General features: G+C 45.3%; 1 protein-coding gene across 1 annotated transcript in view; it reads right to left on the reverse strand.

Moving 5' to 3' along the window:
- Positions 1-11,309, reverse strand: part of hck (HCK proto-oncogene, Src family tyrosine kinase) — a 28,442-nt gene extending 17,133 nt beyond the window's left edge. Inside the window, exons 1-6 of the mRNA XM_080763244.1 lie at positions 11,290-11,309; positions 6,786-6,928; positions 4,644-4,686; positions 2,335-2,428; positions 1,361-1,456; positions 641-744 (exon numbers count right to left, since the gene is read on the reverse strand). Coding sequence (XP_080619370.1) covers positions 641-744; positions 1,361-1,456; positions 2,335-2,428; positions 4,644-4,686; positions 6,786-6,920 — 472 coding nt within the window. The 5' untranslated portion in view covers positions 6,921-6,928; positions 11,290-11,309. The remainder of the gene's footprint in view (positions 1-640; positions 745-1,360; positions 1,457-2,334; positions 2,429-4,643; positions 4,687-6,785; positions 6,929-11,289) is intronic.
- Positions 11,310-17,698: the final 6,389 nt, after the last annotated feature.

A 17,698-nucleotide genomic window follows, 5' to 3' on the forward strand; every position in this document is an offset into this window, starting at 1 on the left:
AAGGCCCGCCAAAATACATTTTAGTCGATTAAACTCTTATGATATTTAGTCAACTAAAACTAGAGCTTGCAGATTGTCTATTTTCAGCATGCAACAAAGTGTAAAATGACTTATACTGGATCCACTAGTCCCTTCCTAACACTTTAGTCTAGCTTTTATTTGTTGACGAAATTGTCAGGATATTTAGTCTTATAGTTTTAGTCATCATAGCTTAGTTTTTATTTAGTTTCCATTCAGCATTCGTCAGTGAAACGGCTGGTGTGTGATGGGTGGTCTCACCTACGGTGGTCTCACTGTCTAAAGGCTCATACATAGTCTGGATTTACGGTGGTGGGGTGACCACCGAACTACAACATGACGTCACTGAGGTGACCACCGAACTACAACAAGACGTCACTGAGCCGCGGTGAAGAGCAAACCACCGCCACCGCTCCAGCCCTTCTCTCTGTTTTTACTCACCACCGCTCAACGTTATTTCAGCTCCGGTGGTCAGCTCACCACCGGAGCGGTGGTCAGCTCACCACCGGAGCGGTGGTCACCTCACCACCGAAAATCCAGACTATGAATAGGCCTTGACAGGCGGTGTGTGGTGAGGTGAGGTGAGGTGAGGTATGGTGAGGTGTGTGGTGGGTGGTCTCACCTACGGTGGTCTCAGAGTCTCGGATCATGAAGGAACCCACTTTGTTTCCAGAGGCCAGCAGCGTCCTCTCAGCGTCCTTCCTGCTCACGCCCTTAAAGAACCACCTGGACCCACCGATCGATAGATGTATCAAACAATCAATCAAACAATCAATCAAGCAATCAAGCAATCAATCAATCAATCATTCAATCAATCAATCAATCAATCCATATCACATCATAGTGTACACACCAACCAATAGTAGAAACATTATTATTTTTTGCCCTAGTGATACATGTCCACAAGACAAATACAGAGCATGCATATTATATACACTATAATACATTATATGACATAATGTCATACAGTGAGTAGTAGACTAGTAGTACTATAGCATGTTATACACATTATACAACACAATGTAGTAGTAACTAATTAACCCATTCTGACCGGGCACCCATTTTGGTGTTAGCATCATGTTATGCTTTAGCTATTGAAAAATAGCAGATCTACAAGCTCATAGCGCGCCACCGAGTGGCGCGCTACGAGCTTGTAGGTCTGCTATTTTTGAAAAATCGACTAGACTGACATTTTTAGAATCTGATCTCGGGTCAGAATGGGTTAATCAGACCAGTGTGTGTCCCGTGGAAACCTCGTATGAATCTGATCTCAGGACAGAATGGGATAACTATACTTACTCCTCTGTACATACTGTAGTAGTAACTCATTAACTATACTTACTCCTCTGTCTCCAAAGTGTCTTTGGCCACATAATTACTGGGGATGAATCCCTCCTGACCGCTGCTGATTAACATAGCCTTCCACCACTCCCCTGACCTGAGGGGGGGGGGGGGGGAGAGAGAGAGGGGGGGAGATGGGGGGGGAGAGGGGGGGGGGGGAGGGAGAGAGGGGGGGAGATAGGGGGGGGGGGGGGAGAGAGGGGGGGGGAGAGAGGGGGGGGGGGGGGAGGGGACGACGACGACATTAGAAGTTGAACTATGGAGATCCAAGGTTTCTGCCAGACAGCGATGGTATGTTTTATGGATGATAGATATAACTTTTCTTGTAATTAATTGCACTTTTATAGCACTTTTCCAAGTGCTCAAAGCGCTTCACAACAACGGTCCATTCATTCATACGTTGGGAGGTGAAGCGGCGAACAGTCGACGCCAGCGTCCTCACTTCCCACATTCACACACCGACGGTGGCATGAAGCTCACACCGACCGACTCACTGGAGGCAATGTGGGGTTCAGTGTCTTTGCCCAAGGACACTTCCACATGTAGACAGGAGGAGGAGTCGGGATTCAAACCGCCGACCCATGGATCATTGGACGACCCGCTCTACCTCCTGAGCCACCACACGCTCTGACTAATGGTGCGTTATCTGCAGCAAACATCGCAATATTATAGCTAAAGGGTTGCACGCACACCAAGAATGCAATTTAACTGTTACTGTAATTATCTACATCACAGATGTTTCGGCTAGCCAGCCGTCATCAGTGTGAGGAGCTAAAATGGAAATGTGCCGTCAGAACCAGAAGCAGAACTCACTCCTTTAGGATGTTCAGAATCAGAACCAGAAGCAGAACTCACTCCTTTAGGATGTTCAGAATCAGAACCAGAAGCAGAACTCACTCCTTTAGGATGTTCAGAATCAGAACCAGAACTCACTCCTTTAGGATGTTCAGAATCAGAACCAGAAGCAGAACTCACTCCTTTAGGATGTTCAGCTTGTCTCCCTTCTTGAAGCCCAGGTCTCCGTCGTGCAGAGCCTCGTAGTCGTACAGTGCGATGGCCACGACGTCTCCTAAATCATATAAAGATAAAATAATATGTTTTACTGAAGTCAGCGTTCATTTTGTCGACTAAAACTATGACGAAAAATGTCCGTCGACAAAAACTAAGACTAAATATATTGTCACTTTTGTCAACAAAAAAAAAAGGGCCTTTCTGTGTGGAGTTTGCATGTTCTCCCCGTGTCCCCTAGGGTAGGTACCCTCACAAAAAACATGCAGTAATCCTCCTGGTCTCTAAACTGCCTCCCCCTGGCCAGCCGGGGCGCCTGATGGAGGGGAAAGGAACTGGTTGGAATAACGTGTTCCTTCCACGCGCTACGTCCAACCAGGGAAACTCCCCCCTGTCAGGTGTAAAGGAGCAACTTGGACACTCAGGCATGAAGGAAGCATGAGTTCAAGTCCGTTGCTCTCCCCTTGTCCCCCATATATGGGGACTAGGTTGCTCTCCCCTTGTCCCCCATATATGGGGACTAGGTTGCTCTCCCCTTGTCCCCCATATATGGGGACTAGGTTGGTCTCCCCTTGTCCCCCATATATGGGGACTAGGTTGGTCTCCCCTTGTCCCCCATATATGGGGACTAGGTTGGTCTCCCCTTGTCCCCCATATATGGGGACTATGTTGGTCTCCCCTTGTCCCCCATATATGGGGACTATGTTGGTCTCCTCTTGTCCCCCATATATGGGGACTAGGTTGGTCTCCCCTTGTCCCCCATATATGGGGACTAGGTTGCTCTCCCCTTGTCCCCCATATATGGGGACTAGGTTGCTCTCCCCTTGTCCCCCATATATGGGGACTAGGTTGCTCTCCCCTTGTCCCCCATATATGGGGACTAGGTTGGTGGAGGGTGTGTAGAGCCCAGGATCACATTAGATGATTGACACAGGGGTGAAAAATGGGTTACAAAAATCGTGGGATAAAATAATTCAAAAAACAAAAACAAATAAAAACTAGACTAAAGTATTAGGAAGGGACTATAGTGGACAAGAGATCCAGTAGAGGTCATTTTACACTTGGTTGCATGCTGAAAATAGCAGATCTACAAGCTCACAACGCGTTGCGATGCGACGTGTTGTGAGCTTGTAGATCGGCTATTTTCAAAGGGTCCAAATGTAAGGGTTGAAGTGGTTAAAGAGTGTTTTGTAATAATAATCTAAATCTACAAAGTAACTATACTGTAGTAATTATAGTTTTCAAATGCTGTATGAATCAGAGTCATCTTTGTTGTCACGTCACCGTTGCACATAACAAAGTCTGGGCAGCAGCAGATAATGTCTAACGTCGAATAAAAAAGAAAGTCTTCTAAATCCTGACAGTTTTCTGAAAAACCTCATGTTTCTATGTCAGAGGTGCTCAATATTTCATGTCAAGGACCCCCAGAATTATCTGCATTTGGCCACCAACCCCCATCTGAAAATATGCAGTTCCAGGGATTTGAGTAAAAACATTCACTCTGTAATAATATATATTAAAAGATTTGAGGCACATTTTCACAATCTTTCAAAAATAGCAGACCCACAAGCTCGTAGTAGATCTGCTATTTTTCAAAAGCTAAAGCAGAACACACCAAAAGGGGTTCCCGCCCCCAAAATAGTTTATTGTAGATTGGGCTAAATGGGTGGTTTAAATGCAGAGGATGTGTAAATGTTCTTTAATACACTTAAAAGGTGCCCTAAGTGATATTATTTGATTAAAACAAAACAAAAAAAGGTTAAAGCTGTGTTTGTTTGTTTTTCATATTTTTTTAATCAGCGACTGATTTGTGTATAATACATAATGTCCTACTGTAAGGGTACTTACAGTAGGACTCGGGGGAGGTGGGATATTTATAAATACAGAGGCAGAGGTTGTGAGGACATTCTCTGTGGTACTGTACATGTATACTGTATAGCTACTATAGTACTACTGTACCAATTCTGACCTGAGATCAGATTCTATAAATGTCTTCTAAATCCTGACAGTTTTCTGAAAAAGCTATGTTTCTATGTCAGTCGGTCTTCGATTTTTTTCAAAAATAGCAGACAAGCTCATACAAGCTCATAGCGCGCCACTCGGTGGCGCGCTATGAGCTTGTAGATCTGCTATTTTTCAATAGCTAAAGCATGACATAATGCTAACACCAAAATGGGTTAAGATTGTCGTCACTTGTACGCTCCTCGTTTTGACTCCAAACTGTGCATTACTGAAATAAAGCAGAGATGGTGTTTGAAGATTATGTTTTTCTTTACCTTCATTTGTTGCTGTGGATGCAGGGATGGACTGGGTCCTGGTCTGTGTACAGAGAGAGAAACATGAGGAAATATGATCATTTGTTACTGTAGAGGCAGGGATAGAATGGGTCCTGGTCTACTCTATACAGAGAGAGAAATGATAATTTGGTGCGAATATGAGGAAAGACGAGGATAGGGAGAGTATAGCTGAGATAGAAGCTAAATGATAAACTAAATAATAATAATAATAATAATAATAATAATAAATACAAAAACGTGATTCCTCTGTTGAATGTGAAGTTGGAAAGAGGAAGCAGTTTCCTGTGACATCCGCTTCCTCAACTGGTTTCACTTAGGGACCTTCCTTCATTAGGGACCTTCCTTCATTAGGGACCTTCCTTAGGGACCTTCCTTCATTAGGGACCTTCCTTAGGGACCTTCCTTCATTAGGGACCTTCCTTCATTAGGGACCTTCATTAGGGACCTTCCTTCCTTAGGGACCTTCCTTAGGGACCTTCCTTCATTAGGGACCTTCCTTAGGGACCTTCCTTCGGGACCTTCCTTCATTAAATAAAATAAGTAGCGTAATAATAAGGGGAGGCTATAGCTGGTCTCAGATCAGCTTTTTTATAGGGCTGCCATTTTAAATGTCGAGTCGCCTTTCGTTAGTAGCCCCGCCCCCGAGCTCCTCTTTGGTTCTGCTTTTCTGTGTGACTTCCTCTTTCACCTCAACCGAGAGTGAGAAACAGCTTCATCATGCTGTCTCTCTCTCTCTCTATCACTCACACACACACACACACACACACACACACACACACACACACACACACACACACACACACACACACACACACACACACACACACACACACACACACACACACACACACACACACACACACACACACACACACACACACACACACACACACACGCACGCACAGGAAGCATGACAAGAGAGACGCTTAACCCCTTCATTCACCACGGGAGGAGGAACACCTTTTGGTGTTTTTAAGCGTCAGGCTATGCTTCATGCTATTGAAAAAGAGCAGATCTACAAGCTCGTATAGCACGGCACTCGGTGCCGCGCTACGAGCTTGAATATATATATATTCTTTCAGAGCGAACGCTTTTAACTCAAATCTTTGCTTCTGGGGGGGATAAATCATATTTTCAGATGGTTGGTCGGTGGCCAATTACATATCATTGTGGGACTCCTTATAGAACGACTGATGCAGCAACATGTACAGTACAGTACAGTACAGTACAGTACAGTACAGTACAGTACAGTACAGTACAGTACAGTACAGTACAGTACAGTACAGTACAGTACAGTACAGTACAGTACAGTACAGCCCTGCCACCCACGGCACAGAGCAGAGACTGGTTATGTAAAGTGACCACAAGGCCCACACAGGGGACTCACACAGTCACGCTGTACACATCTCTACGTTTAGGGAAGCCACAGGTTTACTTCAATAATTATACCCACAAAAAATCATCTATGTTCAAAGCTCCTTATTGAGACTGGAACAATTAATCTACCTGTCCATATATTCGTTCAATAACATCTTTTCATTTGTTTAACCCATTCTGACCGGGAACCCATTCTGGTGTTAGCATGGTGTTGCAGTTTTTGTTTTGTTGTTTTGTTGTTGTTTGTTTGTTTATCTAGGAATTGTATTGTTTTGTTTTGTCTGGTTGAATTGTTTGTAAAAAAAGTGTCTTTATGTATGAAGTGTATTTTGTGAAAATGAGATGGTTGATCTCAAGGGATTGTTCCTAATAAAGAATGTCAGACATGCAGAGCCTGCTGGTATCGTCATCATGCTGGTGTGTATATATATATATATATATATATACTGTATATACTGTCATGACTGTAATATCATATTGGTACTAATGTCGGTCCTGTCATGTCGGTTCTGCCATGAGCTCTTTGTGTTGTTGTTGTTGTTATTGTTGTTTTGGGGCTGATTTGTGTTAATATAGTTTTTTCCTTCATTCCTGATAGTCTGCCCTCTTTCTGTCACACGTGATTCTTTCTTTCTTTCTTTGTATTTCTCTCTGCTCTTTGTGTTTTGTTCCAACTTTTCTTTGGTCGGTCGGTCGCAGCGTTCCCAGCCGTGGGGTCTTTGACGTATATATACTTACACTTACAGCTTTGACTGCGGCGTTCCCAGCCGTGGGGTCTTTGACGTAGGTCTGGCTCTGGGCCCGGTTCTGGTTCTCCTCCATCAAGGCCAGAGCCTTAGTGACGGGAGGCTGGTGGTCCTTGGAGCCCACACACCCCATGGTGAGGTCTGAGAACACAGAGAACACCATATATGGACCTGTCACAACGCATATCATCATCACCCCATGGTGAGGTCTGACCTGCAGCACACAGAGAACACCATATAATAATAATAATAATAATACAAAATATATATTTATATATAGCACCTTTCAAATTGCATTACAAAGTGCTTTACAACAACAACAAACAGAAGAATATACAGCAAAGAAATAGAAAATAGAAAACAAAAGCAGGAAAATATATATACTAAAATGTTAGATTAAAACTGCCTCCCCCTGGCCAGCCGGGGCGCCTGATGGAGGGGAAAGGAACTGGTTGGAATAACGTGTTCCTTCCACGCGCTACGACGTCCAACCAGGGAAACTCCCCCCTGTCAGGTGTAAAGGAGCAACTTGGACACTCAGGCATGAAGGAAGCATGAGTTCAAGTCCGTTGCTCTCCCCTTGTCCCCCATATATGGGGACTAGGCTGGTCTCCCCTTGTCCCCCATATATGGGGACTAGGTTGGTCTCCCCTTGTCCCCCATATATGGGGGACTAGGTTGGTGGAGGGTGTGTAGAGCCCAGGATCACAGTAGATGATTGACACAGGGGTGAAAAATGGGTTACAAAATCGTGGGATAAAAAATATATTTAAAAAAATAAAATGTTAGATTTAAAGTGATTTAAAAGAGGACACTGATTCAGCGCGCTTGACGTGTAAGGGCAGTGTGTTCCAGAGTTTTGGCGCTATAGGGAGCTGAAAGCCTGCATGGTCTCCTTTGGACTTTAGCCGGCACATCTGAGGGTTGAGAAAGTCGGGAGGCGGCCTTTTTTCCGACAGCATTCTAGCCGACGGGGCAACGGTCCGCTCCGCAGCGGGGGGACATTCGCTGCGATGCGAAAAAGCGATGGTCCGACATGCGCTGCTCCCGTGCTTGCGGTTAGGGTTAGGTTAGGATTGAGGTTTCGGATCAATATGCTGTCGGAAAAAAGACCTGCACCCGAGAAAGTCTTTGGATGAGGATCTCAGGGAGCGGGTTGGGACGTATACGGGGGAGATTAGATCGGTGTTGTAGGGGGTGGAGCGAGACCGGACCTGGGTTTGAATATGGTGAGAAGAAGGAGTTTGAAGTTGATTCTGAAGGAGATTGGGAGACGCTATAGAACGGGGGTGATATGGTCAAATTTCCTGGAGCCAGTTATCCCATTCTGACCTGGCACCCATTTTGGTGTTAGCATCATGTTATGCTTTAGCTATTGAAAAATAGCAGATCTACAAGCTCATATCGCGCCACCGAGTGGCGCGATACGAGCTTGTAGGTCTGCTATTTTGAAAAATCGAAGAACGACTGACATTTTTAGAATCTGATCTCAGGTCAGAATGGGTCATCAGACCAGTGTGTGTCCAGTGGAAACCTCGTATGAATCTGATCTCAGGTCAGAATGGGTTAAATAGACCTGTCACACCTCTTATCACTACCACCCCATGGTGAGGTCTGCCCTGCAGAGAACACAGACACCATATAGACCTGTCACAACCTCTTATCACTATACCACCGCATGGTGAGGTCTGCCCTGCAGAGAACACAGAACACCATATAGACCTGTACCAACTCTTATCACTACCACCGCATGGTGCGGTCTGCCCTGCAGAGAACACAGAACACCATATAGACCTGTCACAACTCTTATCACTACCACCTGGTCTGAGGTCTGCCCTGCAGAGAACACAGAACACCATATAGACCTGTCACAACTCTTATCACTACCACCGCATGGTGAGGTCTGCCCTGCAGAGAACACAGAACACCATATAGACCTGTCACACCTCTTATCACTACCACCGCATGGTGAGGTCTGCCCTGCAGAGAACACAGAACACCATATAGACCTGTCACAACTCTTATCACTACCACCGCATGGTGAGGTCTGCCCTGCAGAGACACAGAACACCATATAGACCTGTCACAACCCTTATCACTACCACCGCATGGTGAGGTCTGCTCTGCAGAGAACACAGAACACCATATAGACCTGTCACAACTACTATCACTACCACCGCATGGTGAGGTCTGCCCTGCAGAGAACACAGAACACCATATAGACCTATCACAACTCTTATCACTACCACCGCATGGTGAGGTCTGCCCTGCAGAGAACACAGAACACCATATAGACCTATCACAACTCTTATCACTACCACCGCATGGTGAGGTCTGCCCTGCAGAGAACACAGAACACCATATAGACCTGTCATCACAACTCTTATCACTACCACCGCATGGTGAGGTCTGCCCTGCAGAGAACACAGAACACCATATAGACCTGTCACAACTCTTACATAATCATTCATAATCCTCATCATTATCATCACAATTATTTTATATTTTAGATCATCACAATCAGCTGTTTATGCTTTTTGAGCGGCACTATAGCACAGCTTTGTGTCGAAGCAGCCAATGAGACATGAGTATATTTGCATATTCTTACATCTGAGCTACTGTTTTAGGCTGTTTAGGCTGGTCAGGATACAATTTTACAATTTAGGCATTTATCAGACGCTCTTAATCCAGAGCGATTTACAATAAGCAAGAACAACAAGCGTGGCAATACATCACATGCATAAAATGTGAAACATGCGTAAGCTAAGAACGCAACAGTGGAATATCTATATAATGAAACTATACATATAAACTATACATACTATACTCCAGGGTTCCCCAATTAATTTTCCTCAAGGGCCATATTTTGACTACGGTACCAGGCTGGGGTGTCACTCACTCACTCACTCACTGGGGTGTCACTCACACACACACACACACACACACACACACACACACACACACACGGGATGCCGCTTATTCCTTTGACAAGTCTGTAGCAGAGTCTTCTAAAAGCATGTGTCCTGCAGTGTTGATTTCGTTCACCGAGGAAAACTAAATGGAAACTAAATGAAAACTAAGCTATGGTGACTAAAACTAAGACTAAATAATACTGACCACTTCGTCTAGACTAAAATGTTAGGAAGGGACTATAGTGGACAAGAGATTCAGGATAAGTTATTTTTTTCCAATTAGGTTGGCATATGACCCGACATTATGAACATCATACTGAGGCTGCAACTTTAAGAAGTGAGTGTCAGACTGTTTACATAGGAGTAGCCTTTACATAGATGTGTGCATTACATTCACCCATTCACACACACACACACACACACACACACACACACACACACACACACACATCGATGGCGGGGGGAACCATGCAAGGCACCAACCAGCACATCAGGAGCAATCAGGGGATCAGAGTCTTGCTCAAGGACACTTTCGACACCAACTCTGGGGGAGTCCACAGGGTCCGAGCCGGCAACCTTGTGGTTACCATCCGGCCACTCTACCCCCTGAGCCACCGCCACATAGGTGGCTGTGTCTGTGACATGCATGAGAAAATACAGCCTGGCCCCATACTCACTTATACACAATATACAGTCCCATAAAACCATTATATGATCATTTCGGCCAGGCTATTTAGTTGTGCCAACCAAACAACAAACAAGCCGGAATTAATCTAAAGAATATACTTTCGTAGGCCTACAGTATTTTAATCATTTTAATCTACTAGGCTATAGACAATACAATAGCATATTGTATGGGCAGGGAAAGAGGTAGCCCTGGTCTAGCCCTGGTCGGCTGGTCTAGTGCTTACAGCGAGTCTCAGCACTGGACCAGGGCTAGACAATACAATAGCATATTGTTATGGGCAGGGAAAGAGGTAGCCCTGGTCTAGCCCTGGTCTAGCCCTGGTCTCAGCACTGGACCAGGGCTAGGAAAGAGGCTGCACACCATAGAGAACAGAAACTAGTCTAGCGGACTGAAAGGGATTCTAAATATAGCTTTGAAGAAATACAAGTTGACGCAAACATGGACAACTCCAGGCTAAATTAAGCTGGGAACATGTTTCTCCTTTTTTTTGTTTTTTTTGTAAAAGGGCATGATTTTACAGTTTGAGTTTGCCATGACAAATAATAAACTGCATGGTCAAAGTTTCGCCTAATGAAGCCTTTAGGAGGTAAATATAGGCTCCAGACTTTTCTCTTATACAATTGGATTTAAACAAAAAGGCCAGTTACATTTTGAACGTGAGAAAATACTAGCCTTGTTGTTCTGTGCGCTTATCAGCTGTCAAAGTCAAACACTTCCTCTTTTATTCATTTACATCAGCATCTGCGTCCATAAAAATGTTTGTAGCCCTGAACTATAGCAGGCTAGATACAAACAATACATCTTTCCTTCATAGTAGTAGCCTATATAAAACCCCCCATATATATCCTCTCCAAAGTCTCCATACATTACATGGTCAAACACATCGCTAAAAGTAAGCCTACCTGTCCTGGTATCAGCCGAATAACACTTGTCTTGTCTCGTCTCGTCCAGTAGTGAATGCTCCGTGTTATGGATCAGCAATGCATGCAGCGGTTATATTATATTAAGTGTTCCTCTCCTCCGTCGGTGTGTTGTTATTATACCGGCTCCATCCTAGCTGTGTGCTGTGGGGTTGATTCTCCTCTATCCTATCCTCAGTGTGGACGGACTGGCACGCTATCCTATCCTCAGTGTACGGCCTGTCTATACACGGACGGACGGTGTGTGTGAGTGTGCGAGCACAGGCAGCAGCAGCACTGATCACTGACTGACTGAATTCCGCGAGGAAGTAACTTGTCGTCCGGACGGTCTAGTCGGTCCTCCTCCTCCTCCTCCTCTCGTCGCATCCGAGACGAGACGAGTGGTGAGAGTTGAGAAGAGGCTGTGAGAGTGAAAGGCAAGCGGAACGAGACGTCAGTATCAGGTCACACGTACGTTAGCCCCTTAGAGGTTAGCCCTGGTCCAGTGCTCACAGCGAGTCTCTCTCTCTCTGACGCCCTGTGGAAGTCCCTGATCCGCAGCCCTCTAGCGATTTTCTCACTCCCGTGCGAGTGTTTACAATTCCCAGCAAATAAACAAAACAACGTAACTACTCACCGACACAAAGGCTGCTAGACCTTAAGGTAAAGGTCTATTCTCGGAGCTGGGAAGCGTCTCAGGTCCCCAGCTTCTCTCTAAAATGCACTATTTGAATCATTCAATAAAATGAATCCAACCAGATCGGCGCAGGCAAAACCCGGAAATACCGTAGTGGAAGAAATGACTCAGGTTAAATTCAGGTTACATTGCGTTATTAAAATGGCACAACGTGCATTTTAGAGAGAAGCTGGGGGCCCGGGACGCTTCCCAGCTTTGAGAATAGACTTTTACCAAGGTCTAGCAGCCTTTGTGTCGGTGGGTAGTTACGTTGTTTTGTTTATTTGCTGGGAATTGTAAACACTCGCACGGGAGTGAGAAAATCCCTAGAGGGCAACGGAAGGGACTTCCACAGGGCGTCAGAGAGAGACGTCGCTGTAAGCCCTGGACCAGGGCTAGTCACACGACTATCGTCTTCACACGGGCAGATGTAGCCTACTACAGTAAGATGCAGTCTACCATTCATATCAATGGAATCCAGCGCCAATGCAAAGAGTCAAAGACGCAATGATGCATGCGTGTAGCGTATCTGCTCCAAAATTGACAATGAATAATGGTAGACTAGACATGATTATTCGCGTCTGCCCACAAAGACGCCACATCACAGGCCCCACATCACATCACAGACACATCACACTGCAATGGCCGCAGGGGGCGGGCGAAGGGGGGGATGGGCCAAAATTAATGTTGTGGCTTATATTGGGCCATATGGGTGGCTGGTATCAATAGCTATAACTGCAATATATAATTATACTGTAAAAGTCCAGAATTAAACATTTACTTGAGTAAAAGTATAGCCTACAAAAGCATTGGTATATCAAATTCAAAATGTACTTAAAGTAACAAAAGTAAAAGTAGCCTATTTGTCCCATTTCAAGTTTTCTTTTGAAAATAGCAGATCTGCAAGCTCACAATGCGTTGCGATGCGATGCAACACATTGCAGCTATGCATGTAGATCGGCTATTTTCAAGGCCGAAGTATACGAAGTGGTTAATGTAAAGCCTAATAAATTGTTTTGTAATAATCACAAATTAATCTGCAAAGTAACAAAAGTTTTCAAATAACCTACAATATTATTTGACGCTGAGATGTAGTGGAGTAGAAGTAGAAGTATTGGAAATTGGACATACTCAAGTAAAGTATACAAATACCTCGAAATTGTACTTAAGTACAGAAGGCTACTTAATAACAATAAGTAAATGTACTTGTACCGTGGTGGCCATGCATGTAGCTACAACAGGGGTTCCCAAACTGCGGTGCGTGCACCCCTTGTGGTGTGCGAGGCGAGCACCTTCTAGGCCTTTAGGGGGTGTGTGACATCATGAAAAGGCTGGTGGTGTTGCTGTGGTTTTATTATAAATACATATCATGCCAATATATGGCAAGTAGCCTATATGCAGAATATATGCTGCATAATATATATATATATCATATTCAGGTTCATATTTGTGCATATGTGTGTAGATGCATGCATGCATATGGCATCGTGCACGAAGTTTGACTCTGCAGTTTCCGATATTAGCTTTGTGCACAGACAGACAGACAGACAGACAGACACATGGGGGGGGGGGGGGGGGGGCTTGTAGTAGGCCTACTTGACACCTCTGCATGCAAGTCACTCACAACATTATATTCAAATGATGATATTTTGTCAGCTAGAATCGGGGGAGGGAGGCGTGCCATGGGCGGGCGGTCATCAGCAGCACATCAGACACGCTGAGGGGGGAGAGAGGGGAGGGGGGGGGGAGGGGTGGGGAGGGGAGGGGAGGGGAGGGAGGGAGGGAGGGGAGGGAGGCGTGCCGTGGGCGGGCGCTCATCAGAACCACATCAGAGAAATCCCGTCCCGTCGCGGCTCTTCAACTAATCTTTAATCAAATGTAAAGGATTATCGTCTACAAAGCAGACGACTTCCTGAAAGCCAGCTAGGCCCAAACGATGGGGATGGACGGAGGGTTAAGACCAATAAATACATCCATAAGACCCTGCAGGGAGATGAAGGAAGAGGATGTGATGGGGGGGCCGCAGGGGGGGCATGGGCATGAGAGAGGGAGTCAGGGAGACATGCATGGGGAGAGAGAGGTGAGAACGGGGCGAGTCAGGGAGACATGCATGGGGAGAGGTGAGAACGGGGCGAGTCAGGGAGACATGCATGGGGAGAGGGGAGAACGGGGCGAGTCAGGGAGACATGCATGGGGAGAGAGAGGTGAGAACAGGGCGAGTCAGGGAGACATGCATGGGGAGAGGGGAGAACGGGGCGAGTCAGGGAGACATGCATGGGGAGAGGTGAGAACGGGGCGAGTCAGGGAGACATGCATGGGGAGAGAGAGGTGAGAACAGGGCGAGGGAGAGACTAAAGCGGTTGTGGAGAGAGAGAGAGGTATAAGACGAAGGTGAGAACAAGAAATGTAATGAGATAAAAGACAAAATCAGACCCGTCTGCAGTGAGTGGTACTGTACTGTGTACTGTAGCCTACTGTACTGTACTGTACAAGCCCTCCTCCCTGGCCTGTGTGTGTCTAGGCTGTGCAGTGACACTTGGTGAACAAAGGCTATATATTTCCGTGCTCGGACACGGGGACAGACAGACCCACGGACACTGACACTGACACTGACACAGACACAGACACAGACACACACACACACACACACACACACACACACACACACACACACACACACACACACACACACACACACACAGCTGTCTAGACTCAGGAATCTTTTGCTTTCACCACTCAAAAAGAGGGAAAGATAGAATATGCAGGAGAGTATGGGCCTATGGGCCTATATGAGGACATGGTACGATGCAAGTGGAGAAGATAAAGACAACAAAGACTGCTGCTTCAGGGATATAGAGACTGCAATAATCGGAGTTGTCTGTTTTTTGATTGATTGAAGTATTTATTAACAGTTTGCAGATTACAGATTACAGTACATTTCAAGCACGACTCAATACAAAAACTGTAAACTGTGGACGATAACATAAAACATTGCACTTGTTTACAAGAGAGTCCACCGTTTTCAATTCATCATTTAGAGACGTACAAATAGACACTTCTATATAGTCCTGGGGGTTTTACGGGGGCCAGTTTTGAATCTGTCCGTCCGTAGGTGCCCTTTGAGAGCTGTCTATTGTCCGTGGGATGCGGATGTCAGTCCACTGAGAGGTCACCGATATGCAAACTGCAGAATGAGGAACTTCACATAATCCACACAGACAGATAGCTCTAATTACTATCCTGGTAATTACTCCACATGTACAAATCCATCTGTCATATTGTACATGTTGTAGCCTGGGGGGGCTGGTGGCTGCTAACCCTAACCTAACCCATTAAATACAGTTCCTGAAGGACCTTTGTGAGTGCTGGGCTGCTGGCAATTCCTTTGACTGTATAAAATAACCTTTCGACCGTCCACAGTGCTAGTTTGTATTGGTTATTGGTTGGTGATTTTTGTACCTTTTTTGTGTTTTAGTTTCTTGTTTTGTCTCCTGCCCCTCCTTCCCCAAAAGGAACAGGGTCAGGGCAAAATACAAATGGTATTTGTCTGTCTTGTTTTGTTACTCCTTTGTTTATGTCCCCTTTCTCCAAAAGGACCACAACGGTCTGTATCCTTTTGAATTCATTTTCAATAAAGTTTTAAATCAATCAATCAATCAATCAATTTCAAACCTAGCTAAACTTAAATGATGCCAGGGAATCACACGTACGTCTCCATGGGATCTCCATCGTACTGTACTGTGGCATGGTGGTGTTGAAACATAACTTCCTGTAACGTTCTGTGGAATTTCGCAATTCTGATTGGCCATTATTGACAAAACATCCCTGACGCTTCTTAACTTCTGCTTTCCTTTAACCCATTCTGACCCGAGATCAGATTCGTACGAGGTTTCCACTGGGACACACACTGGTCTGATTAACCCATTCTGACCTGAGATCAGATTCTAAAAAAATGTCAGTCGCTCTTCGATTTTTCAAAAAATAGCAGACCTACAAGCTCATAGCGCGCCACTCGGTGGCGCGCTATGAGCTTGTAGATCTGCTATTTTTCAATAGATAAAGCATAACATGATGCTAACACCAAAATGGGTGCCCGGTCAGAATGGAACCCTCTGTCGAGAGGAAGGCATGGCGCCCCTCCCCTCTTCTTCATAGATACAGTAAGAACATGATGTAATACAGGATCATCCAAGACTCGGGTCACGTGACAATGCATTTTATTATTTCAACATGAAACCTCATAGTGCAGCGTTTGTACAGTGTAGTGTCTAAGAGCTCATTGTATTAAATCATTCCACCAATCCTAAAACATGGACAATGTATACAAGTGCATGGCTTAAGAGTAACAACATATTATAATGTATAAGTACAGTATTTCCTTTATCTTTTACAGTAGTGTAGAGGAGTCCATCACAGTTTAAATTCATATATTTGGTTCCCCCACTGGCTACAGTGTCCACTTCCCTCCATTGACCGTACTGTACTGTACTGTACTGTACTGTACTGTACTGTACTGTACTGTACTGTACTGTACTGTACTGTACTGTACTGTACTGTACTGTACTGGCCTCTAATACTATTCCAGAGACACAAATAAGACTGCATTAGGAGGTGCCCACTGGCCTAGCGGTCCAGGCACATCATGTCACATACTGTATAGGCCTCTGGCCTGACAGCGTGTCGCGGGTTCGAGTCCCGTTCGTGACGACCGTTACTGCATGTCTCTCCTCCCTCTCTCTCTCTCTCTCTCTCTCTCTCTCTCTCCCTCTCTCCCCCTCCCTCCTGTCTGTCTTCACTGTAACTATCAATAAATGCACAAAAGCCAACAAAAAAAAAAATCTTAAAAAAAAAGGAAGAAACGACTGCATTAGGTCACATTACATATACGGTGGTGTCACATTCAGTACAGGGTCATAATAACATACTTATATAGTCTATAATATTCCTCTTTGTATTGCCTGTATTATTATTATACTTATCAAAGACAGGGACTTAATGAAGCCTATACTTGCACTTGTATCAATTATAAACTCCTCCTTCTCACCTACAGATGTCACAACGCCAACCCCTCTGCAGCCATATCAACCCCTCTGCAGCCAGCCCGTATCATGTCTCACCACCTGTCCAACCCCTCTGCAGCCAGCCCGTATCATGTCTCACCACCTGTCCTGACTCTCCAGGAGATAAAGGCATGGATGGAGCAACAACTTCCTTCAGTTAAACAGTAGCAAAACTGAAGCCCTTCATTCTTGTTGGCACACCATGCACACCAGATTCATTCATGCCCCATCATGTCCCATCTCACCTCCTCCTCCTCCTCAGTCACACCACACCAGATTCATTCATTCCCCATCATGTCCCATCTCACCTCCTCCTCCTCAGTCACACCACACCAGATTCATTCATGCCCCATCATGTCCCATCTCACCTCCTCCTCCTCAGTCACACCACACCAGATTCATTCATGCCCCGTCATGTCCCATCTCACCTCCTCCTCCTCAGTCACACCACACCAGATTCATTCATGCCCCATCATGTCCCATCTCACCTTCTCCTCCTCAGTCACAAACCTGGGTGTCAATTAATTTTGATCCTCACCCGACGTTCAATGACCACATAAAGCATTCTACCATCTCAGAAACATCTCCAAACTCCGTCCCCTTCTAACCCAGTCAGATGCAGAGAAGCTCGTCCATGACTTTATTATCTCCTCTAGACTGGACTACTGCAACGCCC

This window comes from Protomyctophum bolini, assembly GCF_963924005.1.
Source record: "Protomyctophum bolini genome assembly, chromosome: 5".
NCBI classification, from domain to species: Eukaryota; Metazoa; Chordata; class Actinopteri; order Myctophiformes; family Myctophidae; genus Protomyctophum; species Protomyctophum bolini.